The 19,931-nt window shown below is 41.9% G+C and overlaps 1 protein-coding gene across 2 annotated transcripts in view; it reads left to right on the top strand.

Annotated features, from left to right (window-relative positions):
* LOC124142118 overlaps positions 1-19,000 on the top strand; it is a 23,377-nt gene extending 4,377 nt beyond the window's left edge. Inside the window, exons 1-2 of one of the 2 annotated variants that reach the window (XM_046510402.2) lie at positions 12,467-12,499; positions 16,485-19,000. In XM_046510402.2, coding sequence (XP_046366358.1) covers positions 12,482-12,499; positions 16,485-17,201 — 735 coding nt within the window. In that variant the 5' untranslated portion in view covers positions 12,467-12,481 and the 3' untranslated portion in view covers positions 17,202-19,000. Of the gene's footprint in view, positions 1-12,466; positions 12,500-16,484 lie in introns of those variants that run through there. The other variant, XM_046510401.2, reaches the window with a different exon arrangement.
* Positions 19,001-19,931: the final 931 nt, after the last annotated feature.

The raw sequence follows: 19,931 nt of genomic DNA, 5'->3' as shown, positions 1-19,931 counted from the left end.
TTAAAGGTTACATGACAAGTGTACATAAACAAAATATATTTATACATGATAATAAACCTTACTTATTTGCGGAATTGAGCCATATGACACCACGCTGTAATCATTAAATGTAGACATGTTTGAGCCATATGACACCACGCTGTAATCATTAAATGTAGACATGTTTGAGCCATATGACACCACGCTGTAATCATTAAATGTAGACATGTTTTGCTTGCAAATCGCAAACACCATGTGAAAACACCAAGTTATACCCAATGACGTTAAGTTACATATATACAAACAAACACTAAAATGTTGTTATAATTTTCACTGCTACACATATACATGTATATTGTACTTTTCTTTCCTTTTGGTGTATCGTGGTTGGCTGCTAGACAACGGTTCGGCACCCAAATAGCCACACAGCTACTTACTACGCCAACTGTTGTTTAACAAATTTTAACTGTTATCACTTTAAAAAGCTATAACTGAAAGATGCGCTCATATAAGACCTTTCTTCGGCGGTGTGTGGGGGGGGTGGGGGGTGGTGGTGTTGCTGCTTTGGACAATGCATAAGTACATCAGTCCTGAACTATGACTGCTGAATAGCTGAATGTTCAACAAAAAACTCACAAACTCAACCACATTTACATAGTCAACCAACACACACACTCAACCACATTTACATAGTCAACCAACACACACACTCAACCACATTTACAAAGTCAACCAAACACACACACTCAACCACATTTACATAGTCAACCAAACACAATCACTCTCCCATACCCATCCACACACACACAGACACTCAACCACACACACAGACACTCAACCAAACCCTCACATGTTCAATCACTCTCCCATACCCAACCACAGACTAACACATTGACATAATCACATACGCAACCAGACACTCACACACTCAACCAAACACTCACATACTCAACCAAACACTCACATACTCAACCAAACACTCACATACTCAACCAAACACTCACATACTCAACAAGACACTCACTTGTTCAATAACTCCCCCAAACCTAACCCCACACTCACACACTCAACCAAACACTCACACACTCAACCAAACAGTCACACACTCAACCAGACAATCACACACTCAACCAGACACTCACATACCCAACCACACACTCACATAGTCAACCAAATACTCATATGTTCAATCACTCTCCCATACCCAACCACACACTCACATATTCAACCAAACACTCACATACTCAACCAAACACTCACACACTCAACCAGACACTCACATACCCAACCACACACTCACACACTCAACCAAATACTCATATGTTCAATCACTCTCCCATACCCAACCACACACTCACATATTCAACCAAACACTCACACACTCAACCAAACACTCACAAACCCAACCAGACACTCACATACTCAACCAAACACTCACATACTCAACCAAACACTCACATACTCAACAAGACACTCACTTGTTCAATAACTCCCCCAAACCTAACCCCACACTCACCCAAACACTCACACACTCAACCAAACAGTCACACACTCAACCAGACAATCACACACTCAACCAAACACTCACACACTCAACCAGACACTCACATACCCAACCACACACTCACACACTCAACCAAATACTCATATGTTCAATCACTCTCCCATACCCAACCACACACTCACATATTCAACCAAACACTCACACACTCAACCAAACACTCACAAACCCAACCAGACACTCACATACTCAACCAAACACTCACATACTCAACCAGACACTCACTTATTCAATAACTCCCCCATACCTAACCACACACTCACACACTCAACCAAACACTCACATACTCAACCAAACACTCACATACTCAACCAAACACTCACACACTCAACCACACACTCACATACTCAACCAAATACTCATATGTTCAATCACTCTCCCATACCCAACCACACACTCACATATTCAACCAAACAATCACATACTCAACCAAACACTCACATACTCAACCAGACACTCACTTGTTCAATCACTCCCCCATACCTAACCACACACTCACAAACCCAACCAAACACTCACATACTCAACCAAACACTCACATACTCAACCAGACACTCACATACCTAACCAAACACTCACATACTCAACCAAATACTCATATGTTCAATCACTCCCCCATACCTAACCACACACTCACACACTCAACCAAACACTCACAAACCCAACCAGACACTCACACACTCAACCAAACACTCACACACTCAACCAAACACTCACATACTCAACCAAACACTCACATACTCAACCAAACACTCACAAACTCAACAAGACACTCACTTGTTCAATAACTCCCCCATACCTAACCACACACTCACACACTCAACCAAACTCTCACACACTCAACCAAACAGTCACACACTCAACCAGACACTCACACACTCAACCAGACACTCACATACCCAACCACACACTCACATACTCAACCAAATACTCATATGTTCAATCACTCTCCCATACCCAACCACACACTCACATATTCAACCAAACACTCACATACTCAACCAGACACTCACTTATTCAATAACTCCCCCATACCTAGCCACACACTCACACACTCAACCAAACACTCACATACTCAACCAAACACTCACATACTCAACCAAACACTCACACACTCAACCACACACTCACATACTCAACCAAATACTCATATGTTCAATCACTCTCCCATACCCAACCACACACTCACATATTCAAGCAAACACTCACATACTCAACCAAACACTCACATACTCAACAAGACACTCACTTGTTCAATCACTCTCCCATACCCAACCACACACTCACATACTCAACCAAATACTCACATACTCAACCAAACACTCACATACTCAACCAGACACTCACATACTCAACCAAATACTCATATGTTCAATCACTCTCCCATACCCAGCCACACACTCACATATTCAACCTAACACTCACATACTCAACCAAACACTCACATACTCAACCAGACACTCACTTGTTCAATCACTCTCCCATACCCAACCACACACTCACATACTCAACCACACACTCACATACCCAACCACACACTCACATATTCAACCAGACACTCACATACCCAACCACACACTCACATACTCAACCAAATACTCATATGTTCAATCACTCTCCCATACCCAACCACACATTCACATATTCAACCAAACAATCACATACTCAACCAAACACTCACATACTCAACCAGACACTCACTTGTTCAATCACTCCCCCATACCTAACCACACACTCACAAACCCAACCAAACACTCACATACTCAACCAGACACTCACATACTCAACCAGACACTCACATACCCAACCAAACACTCACATACTCAACCAAATACTCATATGTTCAATCACTCCCCCATACCTAACCACACACTCACACACTCAACCAAACACTCACAAACCCAACCAGACACTCACACACTCAACCAAACACTCACATACTCAACCAAACACTCACATACTCAACCAAACACTCACATACTCAACCAAACACTCACAAACTCAACAAGACACTCACTTGTTCAATAACTCCCCCATACCTAACCACACACTCACACACTCAACCAAACTCTCACACACTCAACCAAACAGTCACACACTCAACCAGACACTCACACACTCAACCAGACACTCACATACCCAACCACACACTCACATACTCAACCAAATACTCATATGTTCAATCACTCTCCCATACCCAACCACACACTCACATATTCAACCAAACACTCACATACTCAACCAAACACTCACACACTCAACCAGACACTCACATACCCAACCACACACTCACACACTCAACCAAATACTCATATGTTCAATCACTCTCCCATACCCAATCACACACTCACATATTCAACCAAACACTCACATACTCAACCACACACTCACATACCCAACCAGACACTCACATACCCAACCAAACACTCACATACTCAACCAAATACTCATATGTTCAATCACTCCCCCATACCTAACTAACACTCACACACTCAACCAAACACTCACAAACCCAACCAGACACTGACATACTCAACCAAACACTCACATACTCAACCAGACACTCACTAACTCAACCAAATACTCATATGTTCAATCACTTACCCATACCCAACCACACACTCACATACTCAACCAGACACTCATATACTCAACCAAACACTGACATACTCAACCAAACACTTACATACCCAACCAGACACTCACACACTCAACCAGACACTCAGCCACACACAGAGACACTCACACACTCAACCAAACACTCAACCACACACACAGACACTCACAAACTCACCCAAACACTCACACACTCAACCAGACACCCAACCACACACACATACACTCACAAACTCACCCAAACACTCAACCACACACACAGATAATCACAAACTCAACCAAACACTCAACCATACACACAGACATTCAACCACACACTCACACACTCAACCACACAGCCAGACACTCAACTACACACTCACACACTCAACCAAACACTCAACCACACACACACAGACACTCACATATTCAACCACACACTCAACCACACACTCACACACTCAACCACACACCAAGACACTCAACCACACACTCACACACTCAACCAAACACTCAACCACACACACACAGACACTCACACATTCAACCACACACTCAACCACACACACAGACATTCAACCACACACTCACACACTAAACCACACACTCACATGTTCAATCACTCTCCTCTACTCAACCAGACACTCTATATCACTACATCACACACTATACCCACCACACACACAACCAGTCACCGACCCAACATCTCACTGAACGCTCTTTCAAATACCAAAGTCAAGCCCTTTTATGTTCAGCCAAATATGAAATCGTATTGACATTCTTCCTAACCACGTGCGCGTGTCCAGATCGCCGTTCACCCAGCAACTAGTTCCACCTTTTGCATCACAGCACATACAAGTAGATGAGACCGAGATGTACAGCGACATACATGGTCGTGTCTGCGCCAGCCTGTTGGACTGTCCTCACCTGCTGCAACACACAAACACGCTGCCTAAGTTTGCTCTGAAGTTTAACTAAACATACTGCACCCTCTCCCCACTACGTATATGCGCGGCGGCACATGTACCGAGTGAGTTGTCGTCTAAAGGCTTTTAAGAAATGTGTTTGGATTTGCGTCGAAATTTGACAATTTTTTTCGGATGAGATCTTTGTATGTATGGTTAGAGCTGTGTTGTCAAAGGTTTTATTCACGGCTGGCAGACTCACACTGCTAGGGAAGGATGGTGGTGTTAATATGTCTGTACTTTGTCCATTAGAGAGAATAAGTATTAATCGGAGAGGATGCAAATGTGTCTGTGCATACATGTTTGGCTTTGTAGTGTCTGTCTGTCTGTCTGTGTCTGTGTCTGTGTCTGTGTCTGCGTGTGCGTGTGCGTGTGCGTGTATGTATGACTTTGTGTATGTGTTTGTGCATACATGTTTGGCTTTGTAGTGTCTGTCTGTCTGTCTGTCCGTCTGTCTCTGCGTGTGCGTGTGCGTGTATGACTTTGTGTATGTGTTTGTGCATACATGTTTGGCTCTGTAGTGTGAGTCTGTCTGTCTGTCTGTCTGTCTGTGTCTGCGTGTGCGTGTATGTATGACTTTGTGTTTGTGTGTGTATGTATGTATATCTATTTGTTTGTGTGTGTCTCTGTGTGTGCGTGTATGTATGTATGTGTATGTTTGAGCGTGTTTGTATGTGTATGTGTGTGTATGTGTATGTGTGTGTATGTGTTTGTGTGTATCTCTGTATGTGCATGTGTCTGTGTGTATGTGTTTCTGTGTGTGTCTCTCTGTGTGCGTGTGTCTGTGTGTATGTGTTTGTGTGTATCTCTCTGTGTGCGTGTGTCTGTGTGTATGTGTTTGTGTGTATCTCTGTATGTGCATGTGTCTGTGTGTATGTGTTTCTGTGTGTGTCTCTGTGTGCCTCCGTGTGCATGTGATGTGTATATGTCTGTCTGTCTGTGTATGTGTGTGTGTGTGTGTTTTATGGTGTGTCCCTGTGTGCATGTGATGTGTATATGTCTGTCTGTGTGTGGTGTGTGTTGGTGTGAGTATGTATGTGTGACTGGGTATGTGTCTGTGTGTGGTGTGTTTCTGTGTATGTCGATGTGTGTATGTATGTATGTGTATGTGTTTCTATGTGCGTTTGCTTGTATGTGTCTGTGTGTGTGTGTCTGTATGTGCGTGTATCTGTGTGTATGTATGTGTATTTGTATATGTGTTTGTTTGTGTATGTGTATTTCTGTATGTCTGTCTGTGTGTGCATGTGTCTTTTAGAACATCTCAGTGTATGTGTCTGTGTGTCTATTTTATCACCATTATTTATTATCATTATTTTAATTATCACTATTCGTTTGGGGTTGTTTTTCATATTGTGGGAAGTTTATTTTGTGTTACATCCATTTATTTACATTTCGGTCATTTTGACCTTTGCACACGGAGACATACAGTTAGGTACCAGGTTGCACCAACAGAATGACACATTTTTCTTCCGCGGCAGCATGTTGCCAGTTAACACACAGGCGACACACCTACAGCACTGCTTTCATATGTGCATACACCATGCACATTATTCAGTCTATACACAGGTGCAGCATCTAACAGGCAGATGAATGTGTACACGTCTCAAGCGGATATAACGCGATCACGGTACAGGACAGTGGTGGTTGAAGCCAGCATAACCCAGGGTAGTGAGACAAGGTCGTTGTATAATACTGAGACAAACTTTAGGTTTAAGCTGGCTACACAATTTTCCTGTTTCTCATGACCCGTCAGGCTATAAAATTGGCCTGATGCCATATTTATGAGCACTGTTGCGGAACGAGTTTAATTAAATTTTCGACTTTCGTTATTTCATCGTGTTCCGACGTTTTCTGACGTCATTAAGACGTTAAAATATGGTACTTGTTGTTACCCTGCCTGGAGCTCGGCGTTAAGGGGCCAAAAAAAGGACTGGTCGGCTCGGGGTCAGTATTCTGTGTCTGAGAGAGATATTCATGTTAAACTGCGGAATGGTGTCTCAGAGGGCTAGCACTATAAATCGGCATTAGTCCGGACTAGTCAAGCACGCACGCACGCACGCACGCGCACACACACACACACACACACACACACACACACACACATTAGCATGCACATCGCTATATAAGTGCAATAATCTTGGACGCGACGTTAAACCCCATCTGCCTTACCTCACCTGATATACAAAATTACCGCAAAAATTACAGCGGAATCTACACTCGGGTAACGACGAATGTGAAATATAAACACTCACGGTAACGACAGCCATGATTAAATCCCACTTAAAATCGTTTTCTAATGTAAAGTAGAGAAATCTCAACAACAAGCTTTCTGTATCGTGAGTTTCTACTCCCATCTCATCTCCACAACGACCACGAAAAGCCACCAAACTCGTAAATATCCCATATGCTTTATCTACACACACCACATAAACATACATAGGGATTTGCGTCCCCTGAACGGATGAGCGAATCGAAAGAATCATCCACGAAAATATTCCCATCAAAGGACAAACCTGACATGTCCTAACTCGACAAACGACATTTATTAAATAGCAAGGAAAACACGCTAATTATCCCCAACCTCCCTGGGTAAGACATGGGCCACCAAGCACACTCGATACAATGGTACTGTACCATACAGCCTTGAGTGTCACCATCATGGCTGGCCATTAACCCGTAACTATGAAGCCCTGTCTAGGAAACCCTGCCTGGGTTGACTGAATGAAACTCTCTTTGCTCGCTATGGAGGGTGAAACACCATGTTACGGAGCCCCCGAATGAGTCATCCTCCTGGTAGAGAAGACCCCCGCAGAGACCAGGTGTATGACATGTTAGCCGGGTGTCTCGGATTTAGAGCATCTCAAGTATAGGATTTACGTGGATAAGTATCAAGTGTATGGGTTGTATGTTAAGGCAAAACTTTTATATGTGTTTGATATTCAGCCCATTAGAAAGTAGGGCAGGTAGTCCGGCTTGTTAAACCATATTATTTCTTTGACAAATTGTAATATGCAGAAAGACAGAAGTACGGAAGCCTTTTAGGGTCATTTTGTTTTTTTGGTTTTCTTTAAAAAAAAATAAAAAATTCAACTGATTATCTTGAAATTTCAACTTAGCATCTTGAAATTCCAACTAAGTATCTTGAAATTTCAACTTAGTAACTTAAAAAAATCAATATAATAAGTTGAAATTTCAAGTTACTAAGTTGAAATTGCAAGTTATAATCTTAAACTTAAACTTATTATCTTGACATTTCAACATATCATCTTGGAATTTCAAGTTAGTATCGTGAAATTTCAAGATAAAAATATAAAATTAATAGCCCAAAAAGGCTTCCGTACATATGTATACATGTTTATCTTCAGTGATGCGTAACATATTTACGATAGAGTCAGTGATTGAGTGAGTGAGTGAGTGGGTCGGTGGGTGGGTTTGGATGACTGAGTGAGTGAGTGGGGACGGTGGCACAGTGGGGTGACACCGTGGGGACATACTCCGACACGAATCAACACGACTGTATTCCTATCAAAACAGGCGGCCACGTTGCTATCTCATCTGTTCAGAAGGGTTTTCTATTTATAAATCTCTGTTCAGCTCAAATATTATTTGAATTGATTTTTAACAGAGCAGATGCATGTAAATTAAAAGTACAGACCTTTTCGCAAAACAAACTCGTTCATGTCTTCTAAATCAACATCTCGTCACCATGTGGTGCCCGCGTCTCGCCGCAACTGTTCATTCGCGCATGTCGAAAAAACATGAAAATTTCAAAGCTAATGCTTCAAGCTTAAAGTGCAAATACAGAACGTACTAATGTACATGTTTAAAACTTTATTTCTAAGACAGTCACTGATATGGACTGAACAAATAAACACTGAACCTGCCCTACAGGTATGACTGCACGGAAGCATGCCGAGCCACGTCTGGCCCACGATTTATGGTGTTCTACAGCACTAACGGCTCCTTCAACATTTCAAATAGGCGTTCCTTGTAAAACTCAGTATCAAGAGTAGTGTTTTGTTCATTGCGTGTACTATAATACGACGAACTGTTAATGATTGGGTGCGGAAAACCAGTGGCTGAAAGCATGAACACCTAAATAAGGGAACGATGACATACACTTGGGCGATTGATTTAGTGACTCAGTGGGTGAGTGAGTGAGTATGGTTTTACGCCGCTTTTAGCAATATTCCAGCAACATCACCGCGGGGGACACCACAAATGGGCTTCACTTATTGTACCCATGTCGGGAATCGAACCCGGCCTTCGGCGTGACGAGCGAACGCTTTAACCAGTAGGCTACCCGACCGCCCCTGACTGTGTGAGAGTGGGCTTCACATATTGAACCAGTGTGGGGATGGAGTGAGTGAGTGGTTTAGCGATAGAATGAGTGAGTGAGTGAGTAAGTGAGTGGATGAGTGAGTGAAATGGGCTTTACATATTGTACCCATGTGGGGAATCGAATCCGGTCTTTCGGCGTGACGAGCGAACGCTTTAACCAGTAGGCTACCCCACCGCCCCGACAAGCACAAGGAAATAACTACCAATTCAGTATGAGAGAACGTAGGAAGGTGAACGAGTGTGTGATTGTTCAAAGTGATTTACGATCACGAGTGGATTGATTTAACGTCGCTTTGTTAACTATTTGATAGCTTATCAGCTAAATGAGGAAGGAAATCGTGACGCGAACACCTGGTTTCGTCACCGATTTTTAGTGTTCCATTTATATAATTTTCACCCCTATTTGCCTTTTACGCCCAGTGGGACTGTCTCGTTGGATAATAGAGACTGGTTATTCTCTGGCGTTGACGTTTTATATTTAGACGTTAGAACATGGATCTCGGGTGTAATTCTGACAGACCAAGGATCATAATCGGCGCTTCACTCCCATGATCAGCGGATCCGGGTATTGCTACGTAACGTAACTCTACACGTAGAATTGAGATGCCTGAGACAACCGGCTAATTGTGTTCCCTTCGAACACAAGTAGACACACCTTCGATTATCCAGTGTATTATGTGGCCATTCTATTACGAGAAATATAATAGAATGGAGATATGACACACTGGATAATCGAGGATGAAATGGGAAACTAAGATGGCCACATGTTGGAATCAAACTCGGGGAAGCTTGATTAAGTGAGTTGGGTATGACACCGATTTTAACAGTTTACCAGTTATATAACGGCTTGTCATCCTTATGTGGGAGGAAAGCCAAATGTGATGCAGGTCTCAGACGTTTACCACTTTGGTGAAACCCACGAGCACGGGTATGGTACTGACAAATCTTGACACATAATCGGGGCGAACCGGGATTCGAACCAACAATCATAGGTTTCTTCCGTGCCCAAGGGACGCAACTCTGCACAACGAACCACACTATCATCCATAGCTTCGAAAGCTGCCGAAAGCACTGGTTGTGTATTAGCCGCGACTATAAGCTGACAAGCCGTGAAATACATTTTATAGCCGCAATGAAACCCAGCTCACTTACTCAAGTGGGCGCGGGGGGTGGGGTAGCCCAATTGTTAAAGCGTTCTCTCACCATGCCGAAGGCCCGGGTTTGATTCCCCACATGGGCACAATGTGTGAAGCTCATTTCTGGTGTCCCCCGCCATGATATTGCTAGAATAATGCTAAAAGCAGCGTAAAATATAATTGACTCACTCACTCAAATGGGCTCGGTCGTTTCAGATTTACTCCAACTAGTGTCCCCTGGATCAAATTTGTTTTGTTTGTTTGTTTGTTTATTTAACGTCGCACACAGCAATATTCCAGCTATATGACGGCGGTCTGTAAATAATCGAGTTAGAACAAGACAATCCATTGATTGACATCATGACCATCGATCCCTGCAATTGACATGCATCAACCAAACACCCGATCCCGTTAGTCACCTCTTACGATAAGCATAGACGCATTTTACGGGAAGCATGGGTTGCTGAAGACCTATTCTACCCCGGATCTTCACGGGTGTCCCTAGTTCACAAGCCGTATCCAGCCATAACACTCAATGGTGAACAAAGTCCAGAGGTCTTTTTATTACAATTATATACAATTCACAAAGTGTATGGAGAAGTTCTAAAAAAAACACACACTCCATATTGAACCGTTACACTCAACTGAATGCCTGCCCAGACAGGGTTAGAAACTGTGTTGACGACTGTTTACACAAAATTGTCACTTCAAAAGATTTAATCTTCACAGTGTAAATATATGCACTTTACGAGTCCTGCCTCCGAGCAAATAATCTTTGAACATTTTCTTTGTCATTAATACTGCCAGAGGTGACGCGTGTCCTTGAGAAAGTCTGGATATATGAGCCTTTGAGTTGGAAAAAAACACATAAATATCATGTAGTGACGAATTGGTAAACATATTAAAGTCTAGGTATATGTGGTTGTGAAATGGAAGATGTGAGGTGAGATTCAATTTAGATGTTACATGCTGGAGATTGCGTGGCCACACACTGAATGATCGAATAGCTGATGTTTTTAAATATAGATCTCGCCACATGAAAGGGAATCACGAATTATTGCGATTATTAATTATGATGTGTGTTCTGATACTTATAAAGTGAGAATTCCATGGAAATGGTATAACTCACTCACTCACTCACTCACTCACTCACTCAGTTACAAGTGATATTCAGCAACCCATGCTTGTCGTAGGAGGCGTCTGACGGGATCGGGTTGTCAGGCTCACTGACTTGGTTGATGCATGTCATCCCAATTGCGTGGATCGATGCTCATGATGTCAATCATTGGATTGTCTGGTCCAGACTCGATTATTTACAGACAATCGTCATATAACTGGAATATTGCTGAGTGCGGCGTTAAACAACAAATAGGCAATCAAAAACAAAACATTACTAGGATTAGTGCTAAAGCAAAATACAGCCTCATTCCCTGACACTACAATAAATGAGGCTTGTCAGTATCTAGATGCAATTTCATAAAAACGATGTGCTCGCTCACTCAATCCTTTCATCTTGTTTTAAAGATGGTAAACGTTCTTTGATGTCATGGTATCAGATATTTATCATCTTGAAAACATTGAAACCACGTTTATTATAGTTCCGTATGCATCAATGTCAGGTATTAATTTGCTACATGACAAGGCCTATGCTAATTCATAATTGCCATATCATGACACGCTGCCACTCAGACTGACACGGGTTATCCTCAGCATGAGTGCACGTTAACCATCAATCAATCATAAATTGTTTAAATCGTGCCACACCTCAGCTACACATCACCATTGCTAGGTGTAGCGCATTGCACGTATTTTATTGATCTACTGTAAACTAGGTCGCCACCGTATCCTGGCGATATAATCGATCTCAGGTAAATAAAACCATCTGTCCGCCATTTCCCGACAAGATGCCGGTCAAACAACAGGTAGGTTCCGATCGTGTGCTTGCTGACTGAGAACGCTATTTCCAATGCACGTGCATGCACGAGATTCACGTAGATCCAGACACCTGTTGAAAGTGACAACAGTGCATGCTTTTCACATTCACATGCACGTGAAGTCCGTGGAGACTGACAGGTGTTATTGACGAGATATGGTAATTGACTAATTTCGATATTGCAAGGCACAAAATTGTGTCGGGTGGTTGGCAAAATTATTGTTTCTCGTGTGTGTATACGTACATTTAGGATAATGCACTAATCACTAGCACATAGGCTTTATGATGATTTCGACAATTACTCGTTGTTTTAATGAGTTTGCTTTTGACAGTTTTATGTCTATAAACATTTTACCGAGTGCATACATGCCAACAATGTTTACATATCAGTATTCAATAATTCGATATCAAACCTGTGACGACTTAACCTGTCAGTGTTTATTTATCAATTCGATCTGATGCCCATGCTACTAACTGTAAACAACATGTCAACCCTTGAAAACATTCCGAAAATGTGTTTTCATATATCATGTACTAACTTCTATAAATGCATTAACTATTACTGTACACCGAGGTTAAATTATCGAACATAATCAGCTAAAATATATACTTGGCTTTCACGTATTTAATTTGAATAAATTGGCAATATTTCCAACTTCAAACAGCGCTTAAAACCCCGTGAAGATCCGGGTTAGGATTGGTCTCCAGGAACCCATGCTTGTCGTAAGAGAAATCGGCGACTAACGGGATCGGGTGGTCAGGCTCGCTGACTTGGTTGATGCATGTCATTGATCCCAATTGCGTGGATCGATGCTCTTGATATCAATCACTGGATTGTCTGGTCCAGCCTCGATTATTTACAGACCGCCGACTTATAGCTGTACTATTGCTGAGTGCGGCGTTAAACAACAAACAAACAAACATTACAATGAAAACGTCAGTATTGGTTTATTTAAGTGCAACAAATGTAATGATAATACAGTGAATACCATTTCCTTATAGTTTGTCAATTTTATACGGGTTGTTTGTTTGTTTGTTGTTGAACGCCGCATTCAGCAATATTCCAGCTATATGACGGCGGCCTGTAAATAATAGATTGTAATGAGCATCGATCCACGCAATTGAGATACGATGACATGCATCAACCAAGTCAGCGCGCCTGACCACCCGATCCCGTTAGTCACCTCTTACGACAAGCAAGTCGCTTTTTACGGCAAGCATGGTGTGCCGAAGACCTATTCTACCCCGGATCTTCACGGGTCCCATTACATACGGAAAACAGAAGACTATACGCCCCTAGTTACTGTTACATGTATCCATCACGAACATATTCAATCCGCTTTTAGCAACTAAGAATGTTAAACTCATAAATAAATATTGCTACATATTTTGAAAAGACATCAGCCTGTTTAATGTAACATGAATAGGTTATTGAGATATATACACAATGTCCACCAGCCATGTACAAAAACATTGTCTTATTTATTGTACTCTTGGCCATGTGACCTTTGTTAGCGGAAAATAACTTCAACCTAAACATCACGTATTTTATTGACATGAAGTCGATAACATGACGGAAATCGTTTTGGTGAGGTATTTTTTAATAAGATTTAGAGAACGAAACAAACATTGAACAGGTTTCATATAATCAACCTTTCTAATGTGATGCTCAAGCGTGATTTAGCAAAAGTTGTTCTCTGAATCAGAGAGTACATTTCCAGTAACTACCCCGTTGTAACGCCCGGGTCCTCGCTTATAACGCCACATGCCAACAGATGCAGGTACTACTGTAGGAATTGTTTAGGTACTATTTCAACCTGTTATCGATAGTATTGATCTTCTGTGACAAAAGATGCATTGTGAACGGTGTTTTCGCCTTAGTAAACAATATAAGGCTTGTTAAATTAAATTTCTTGTTTCCCTTGGCCCGCCAGCACACAATATATATTTGTTATTCTAAATAGGTTTAATAATCTATTCAAATTTCGCTTTTGTACCTCCAGTTGCAGGGGGAGTGGCCCAAAGAGGTCACTTGGTACCACAGAATCAAATTTACCTTTATTGATGTGTAACCTACAAAATAAATGGACTACAAAAATAATATTTCTCTCCTTACCCAGTCAATCATGAAGAAAGCCTTGAAAAACTATACTTTTTTAACAGGCCTCATATTCACATGGCAGTAAACCTGGGTACGACAAACCAGTGGTCGATAGGGTGAGCTTCCTGTGGTATCAGTGCACGTGTCCTAACCATACCAAGCAACCATTGTGGCCACCGGCTCTTCATTTTACTCGGGACTGTGAAGGATACGGAGAAGGGAGTGGGTTATATTGTGGAGTATCTTATGTCCATCCCAGGTCTCGTAGCAAGTCGGGGGCCCTATACGCGGTGTAATGGATAGTGTCTGCCCGAAGAGCTGAAAGTCGGTGGTTCGATCCCCTTGCGGCGTCAGCCAAAACCCGTTGAAAGATGTTACTTGCTGTTGCGTCCCGTGACGATTCCGGGTTAGGATTGGTCGTCAGCAATGCATGCTTGTCGTAAGAGTAATCGGCGACTAACGGAATCGGGTGGTCAGGCTCGCTGACTTGGTTGATGCATGTCATCGTATCCCATTTGCGTAGATCGAAGCTCATGATGTCAATCACTGGATTTTCTGGCCCAGATTCGATTATTTCTGAGCGCGGCGTTAATTAACAAACAAACAGAACTTGGTGTTACTTGCAATTCAGGGATATAACAGAACTGGTCGGCTCTGAGTCGTATGCTGCACGAGTCTGAGTGGGATATCCAAGTTAATTAACATCATGGTGTCACAATTGCAGTCTTGTCCGGTCCAGTGCAAGCAGGCATACACGTACACGTGAAACAAACGTGAACCCAACTTAAACCACATATTACATCCTAGCAAGTCTAGCTTATTTAAATAGGCTCGTCAAGATGAAATGTATGTTATATATATTTTTATATAGATAGACACTCAATATTTTAAGGACTATATTTAAATCGATAGAGGGACTTAATGTCCCTTTATTCCAACGTGTGGCCAAAATGTCAGTAAATATTTTCGAACGTATTACTGGAGACAAATGATCTTTCTCAAAACAAAAATAAATTAAATAGCGAGAAAAGTGAGGTTTCTGAGGTTTCATTAATCTATTACAAAATTGAAACATAAAAATATAATACAAAATGTAAAAAAGAAATTAATACTTCGAAAATCCAATTAATTCCATTCTTATAAGGCATTCATGCCACAGCTTAAAACAAAAATGGCCGTTTGCTTTCGAACTTTATTTCATGTTCCCTTGTTAGTAAAATTATTTTAATTAAAGACAGATATCTTGGAACTTGAATACATGAAAATAAGAAATAACATCAGTTCGATTGTGTTGGTGTGTCCACATATTATTGATGAATCCGATACCATCGCCACCATTGAAGAGGCCCCAATACCACATAATCCCCCATAACCTGAATTGTCATGTTCTTAAAGGCCCATTGATAAAACTCTACACTAGTATCGGACCTAGTTTGAAAAGCATTCACTTGAGTGAATGACACCTAACTTCAAGCGTGGGCCTCGGATTTAGAGGGGTGAACTGGCGAAGCGTCAGATATTGGAGGTATGGTGTTTACATTTGTTTGACTATAGTACACATTATGCACGTACTCTAGTAAATGCGACAGGATATTGACTACCATAAAAGTGACTGCTATCGTTAATAACGGTCGACTGCTTGTTAAATCCAATTACCCCGACCTAGCGACAGTTCAAACAGTCTACAGGAGGCCGACGAAATGTCGTCTGCTTCTGGTAGCGCGTGCTGTGGTGTCGTCTGCTTGTAGGCCAGGTTGGTGACGTTTGCTTTCAATCAATCAATGGTCGTGTTGCCTTGAGCATGTTTTGCTCGAGATTTACTCACGCTGCAGGTAAAAAAACCCGCTAAGGTTATCTTCTTTCTATTCAACAGGCGTTTTCGGAGAGGCGGGTCGTAGGCAAGTCCTATCTGAATGACAATGTCGCTTGGTCGGAGCCTGTGGCTAAAAATAGCCATCTCGGCTCGAGCAGACGAGTTGAGGAGTACAGTGGGAGACGGTCGGTCGCGAATTTAAGGACAGACACGAAAATGGTCCCTGAACAAATATCCGAAACAGTAGCCGTTGTGAAAGTTCCTAATTACGAAGAGAAGTATGTTGGAAGTGTGCTGGACCTGACTGCCATGAAACGCTACAATGACAAGGTGTGCTTCGAGCCGGCCATGACGCCCGTGCATTTCGCTCAGACTCTTATTTGCTACAAAAACTCGACTCGTAAGAGATTTGTGAGCCGAACATTTTATGAACCGAGAGTAAAGCCGAAACGTTTTGCCGAGACGACGATTGTCTACCCAAAGCATCCGGAGAAGAGTTTTGTGAGTTTTCTGGATTATCACATCGACGAATGTAGGAAGTGGTTTAAAACATGCATGGAGTTTAAGGCCAAGACCTACACGACAACAAAGATAGGTTTGGGAATGAAGAAAGACACGCATGTTAACAAAGTTAACGAAAGCGACAACTCGCCAGGTGCATCACAGGTGTTTATTCCCCGCTTCAACAACGATGGTTCATCGTACGAAAGAAAATTCAAGTTTGCTCTGAAACCAGATATTAACCAAAACACGAATGGACCCATCAACGGATATTGAAACAAGCTGTGTGTAGGTTATAATATTGGAAGCTATTATTACGGATACGTGACGAACGCCGTGAAAGTGTGTGAACAAAGGATGACAAGTGTTATTAGTTGTTTGTTAATACGGTATGCGTCAACATGACCTTAGGTCACGAATTCAAACAGTTTTGTTGAGAAATGGATTACCGTTTTTTAAACTATTCGTCGCCTTTGTTGCCAAAAGTTGATATACCACACCAATATCAAAGAGAGAGTGTTGTGTACATATGAAGAGGATTCTGTCTGTCCGCCACAATGTGGTGGCGTTATGTGTTGGTGGGAGCGTCGATATATGGCTTATTAACATAGCATCAAGGAAGGGGATTTATGTAGCCAGGCAAGACGTTTTCCTCGTAACATTATACTCATCCACCATCGACATGAATATTCATATTGTCAAAATTATGCAACACGTTTTTACGTGGATTAACATGAAATGACATTTACGACACCGCTGTAGACATATATATTTATATCACTTATGTATCATGTATATATCATGTACGGTTGTGACTAGAATTTAGAATTCCTTTGTTTAGTCATCACACCTCTCTTCATGTACCCGCTGTCTTAAGGCCAGTTAAAATATATTCCTGTTGTTGTTTTTTAAATTTGACTGGGGGCGGTTGTACAGTCTGGAGGTTAAGGCGTTCGCTCGTCACGCCAAGGACCCATGTTCGATTCCCGACATGGGTACAATGTGTGAAGCCCATTTCAGGTGTCCCCCTCCGTGATATTGCTGGAATATTGCTTAAAGCGGCGTAAAACTAAATTCACTCACTCAAATTTGACGGAGTTTCAAATCTATGAGCGAGCCTGCTTTTTTTGTACCAGATGACCTTCTGGCCCGCCCCCGTAGTTCAAGGTTTAAGAAGTCAAAATCAGGTGAAAAAGAAATGGGTTTTTTCCGAACAGTGCTGAAAACGTTTTTGGAAAACATACATGGGCAGGTAGGTCATGAGAAATAAGACATTTATTTTGACAAGCGTAACCTTGCGACTGACTAGCATTACGTTTAATATGCTTCTAATTGCCAAGAGCAGGTCTCCGATGCGTGAAACTTAACAGGACCACAATTCTTAACAAAATAGGCCCCATGGCAATATAGTTCCGCCAAATCTCATCGTTTTCTTATATATATAGGTTACTTCACCCAATAGTTGGCAAGTCAATCTGTAGCTCTGGTGTTTGTTAAAACTTTAAAAAAAAATTCATTTATATATCCTAGTCGCCATTGATAATATACTGCACAGACCACTTTAAGTTTTTCAAAAGGCTATACGTCGTTTCTATGTACACAGTTGGTTGAAAAGACGATATCGTTTCGGTCTCCTAACGACAGTGCTATGGTGAATGATGTATACAAACTAGTACTCGTTTATTATGACACCACGATGCCTGTAATCTAATTGATTTGAGGTAATCGGTCATGTGTGATTAATACTGGTCTCTGGTGTATTCATAGACTTCCATTATCTCTCGGTGGAAAGATCCAGGTCGACTTGTTGAAGGTGAAGATTCAACCCTCTGGGCTTGAGCCTAATGTAATGGATGCATGTTTACTCATGCATTTAGTTAAAATTGTTCTGCCCCATTGGGATAGATTTAAACCATTGACTTTGTCAAAACATTAGATTGATCTCAGTTTTAAATGAACTGCTTTCAAACAAAGATACGACCCTTGTATTTTAGACACAAGTCCGCCTGACCAATGGTCTGTAGTTTAGGTCCAAACTCTTCAAAGCAACGCCCACTCCACCTTTTAGACCAACACCCGTTAAACCAAACCCCTCTCCACCTGTTAGGCCCATGGGGCACGGGTGGCCCAGTTGTCTAAGGCGCCGCAATTTGCTGTGCAGAGTTGTGGCCCTTGGGCACGCCAGAAACCTATGATTAAGGGTTCGAATCCCGTTTCGCCCCGAATATGTTTCTAGGTTTGTCAGCACCATACCCGTACTCGTGGGTTTCACCAAAGTGCTTAACGTCTAAGACCTGCATCATTTCGGGCTTTCCTCCCACATTAAGCTGACACGCCGTGATATAACTGGAATACTGTTAAAAGCGGCGATAACTCACTCACTCACTGTTAGACCCAAACCCGTCCGTCCCATCCCGTGAGAGCGAGGATGAGTGGGGAGAATGTCACGTTATGTCAAACTTAGGGCACACCACTGCAGTCACAGCAGAGCTTTCAATTCCAAGTTATGCAGTAGGGTGGTGTTTAAAATGTCACGATGTTTGGAATGCCCTCCTGTCAGCTTTTTCAAATGTCAAAAGTCTTCATTTTTTTCCCTATTGTTTAATGAAGAGCATATTTGAACATTGTGAAATACGATCGGCACGTGACTCGTCCAGTGGGTGACACAATGCGGAGCTGTATGAAACAAACAGTGTGGTCAGCAATGTCGAACTGACACTGCAAAGTCATTGATACATGCCCCACATGTGTACATCGTGTTAACGGTATTACACAGGTTACTTCATGTTTGCTTACAAAATTCCCATAAAAATAAACCAAGCCTTAAAACATATATTCTTGTGCTTTCCAACCAGAAATGTGAATGTCGTAATGATATAGGTATGCCATCAGTCAGTGTCACGTGTCACTTGTATTATTCAAACGTCGGGTTGTGTTGAGCTTGCAAATTCAGACAAAGATTACAGTGTACGTCATGGTATAGAGAATACATGTGTTCCAGGGCTT

The sequence above is a fragment of the Haliotis rufescens genome, unplaced genomic scaffold (genome assembly GCF_023055435.1).
Source record: "Haliotis rufescens isolate VD_foot unplaced genomic scaffold, xgHalRufe1.0.p SCAF_15, whole genome shotgun sequence".
NCBI lineage: Eukaryota > Metazoa > Mollusca > Gastropoda > Lepetellida > Haliotidae > Haliotis > Haliotis rufescens.
This window is presented reverse-complemented; position numbering and strand designations above follow the sequence as displayed.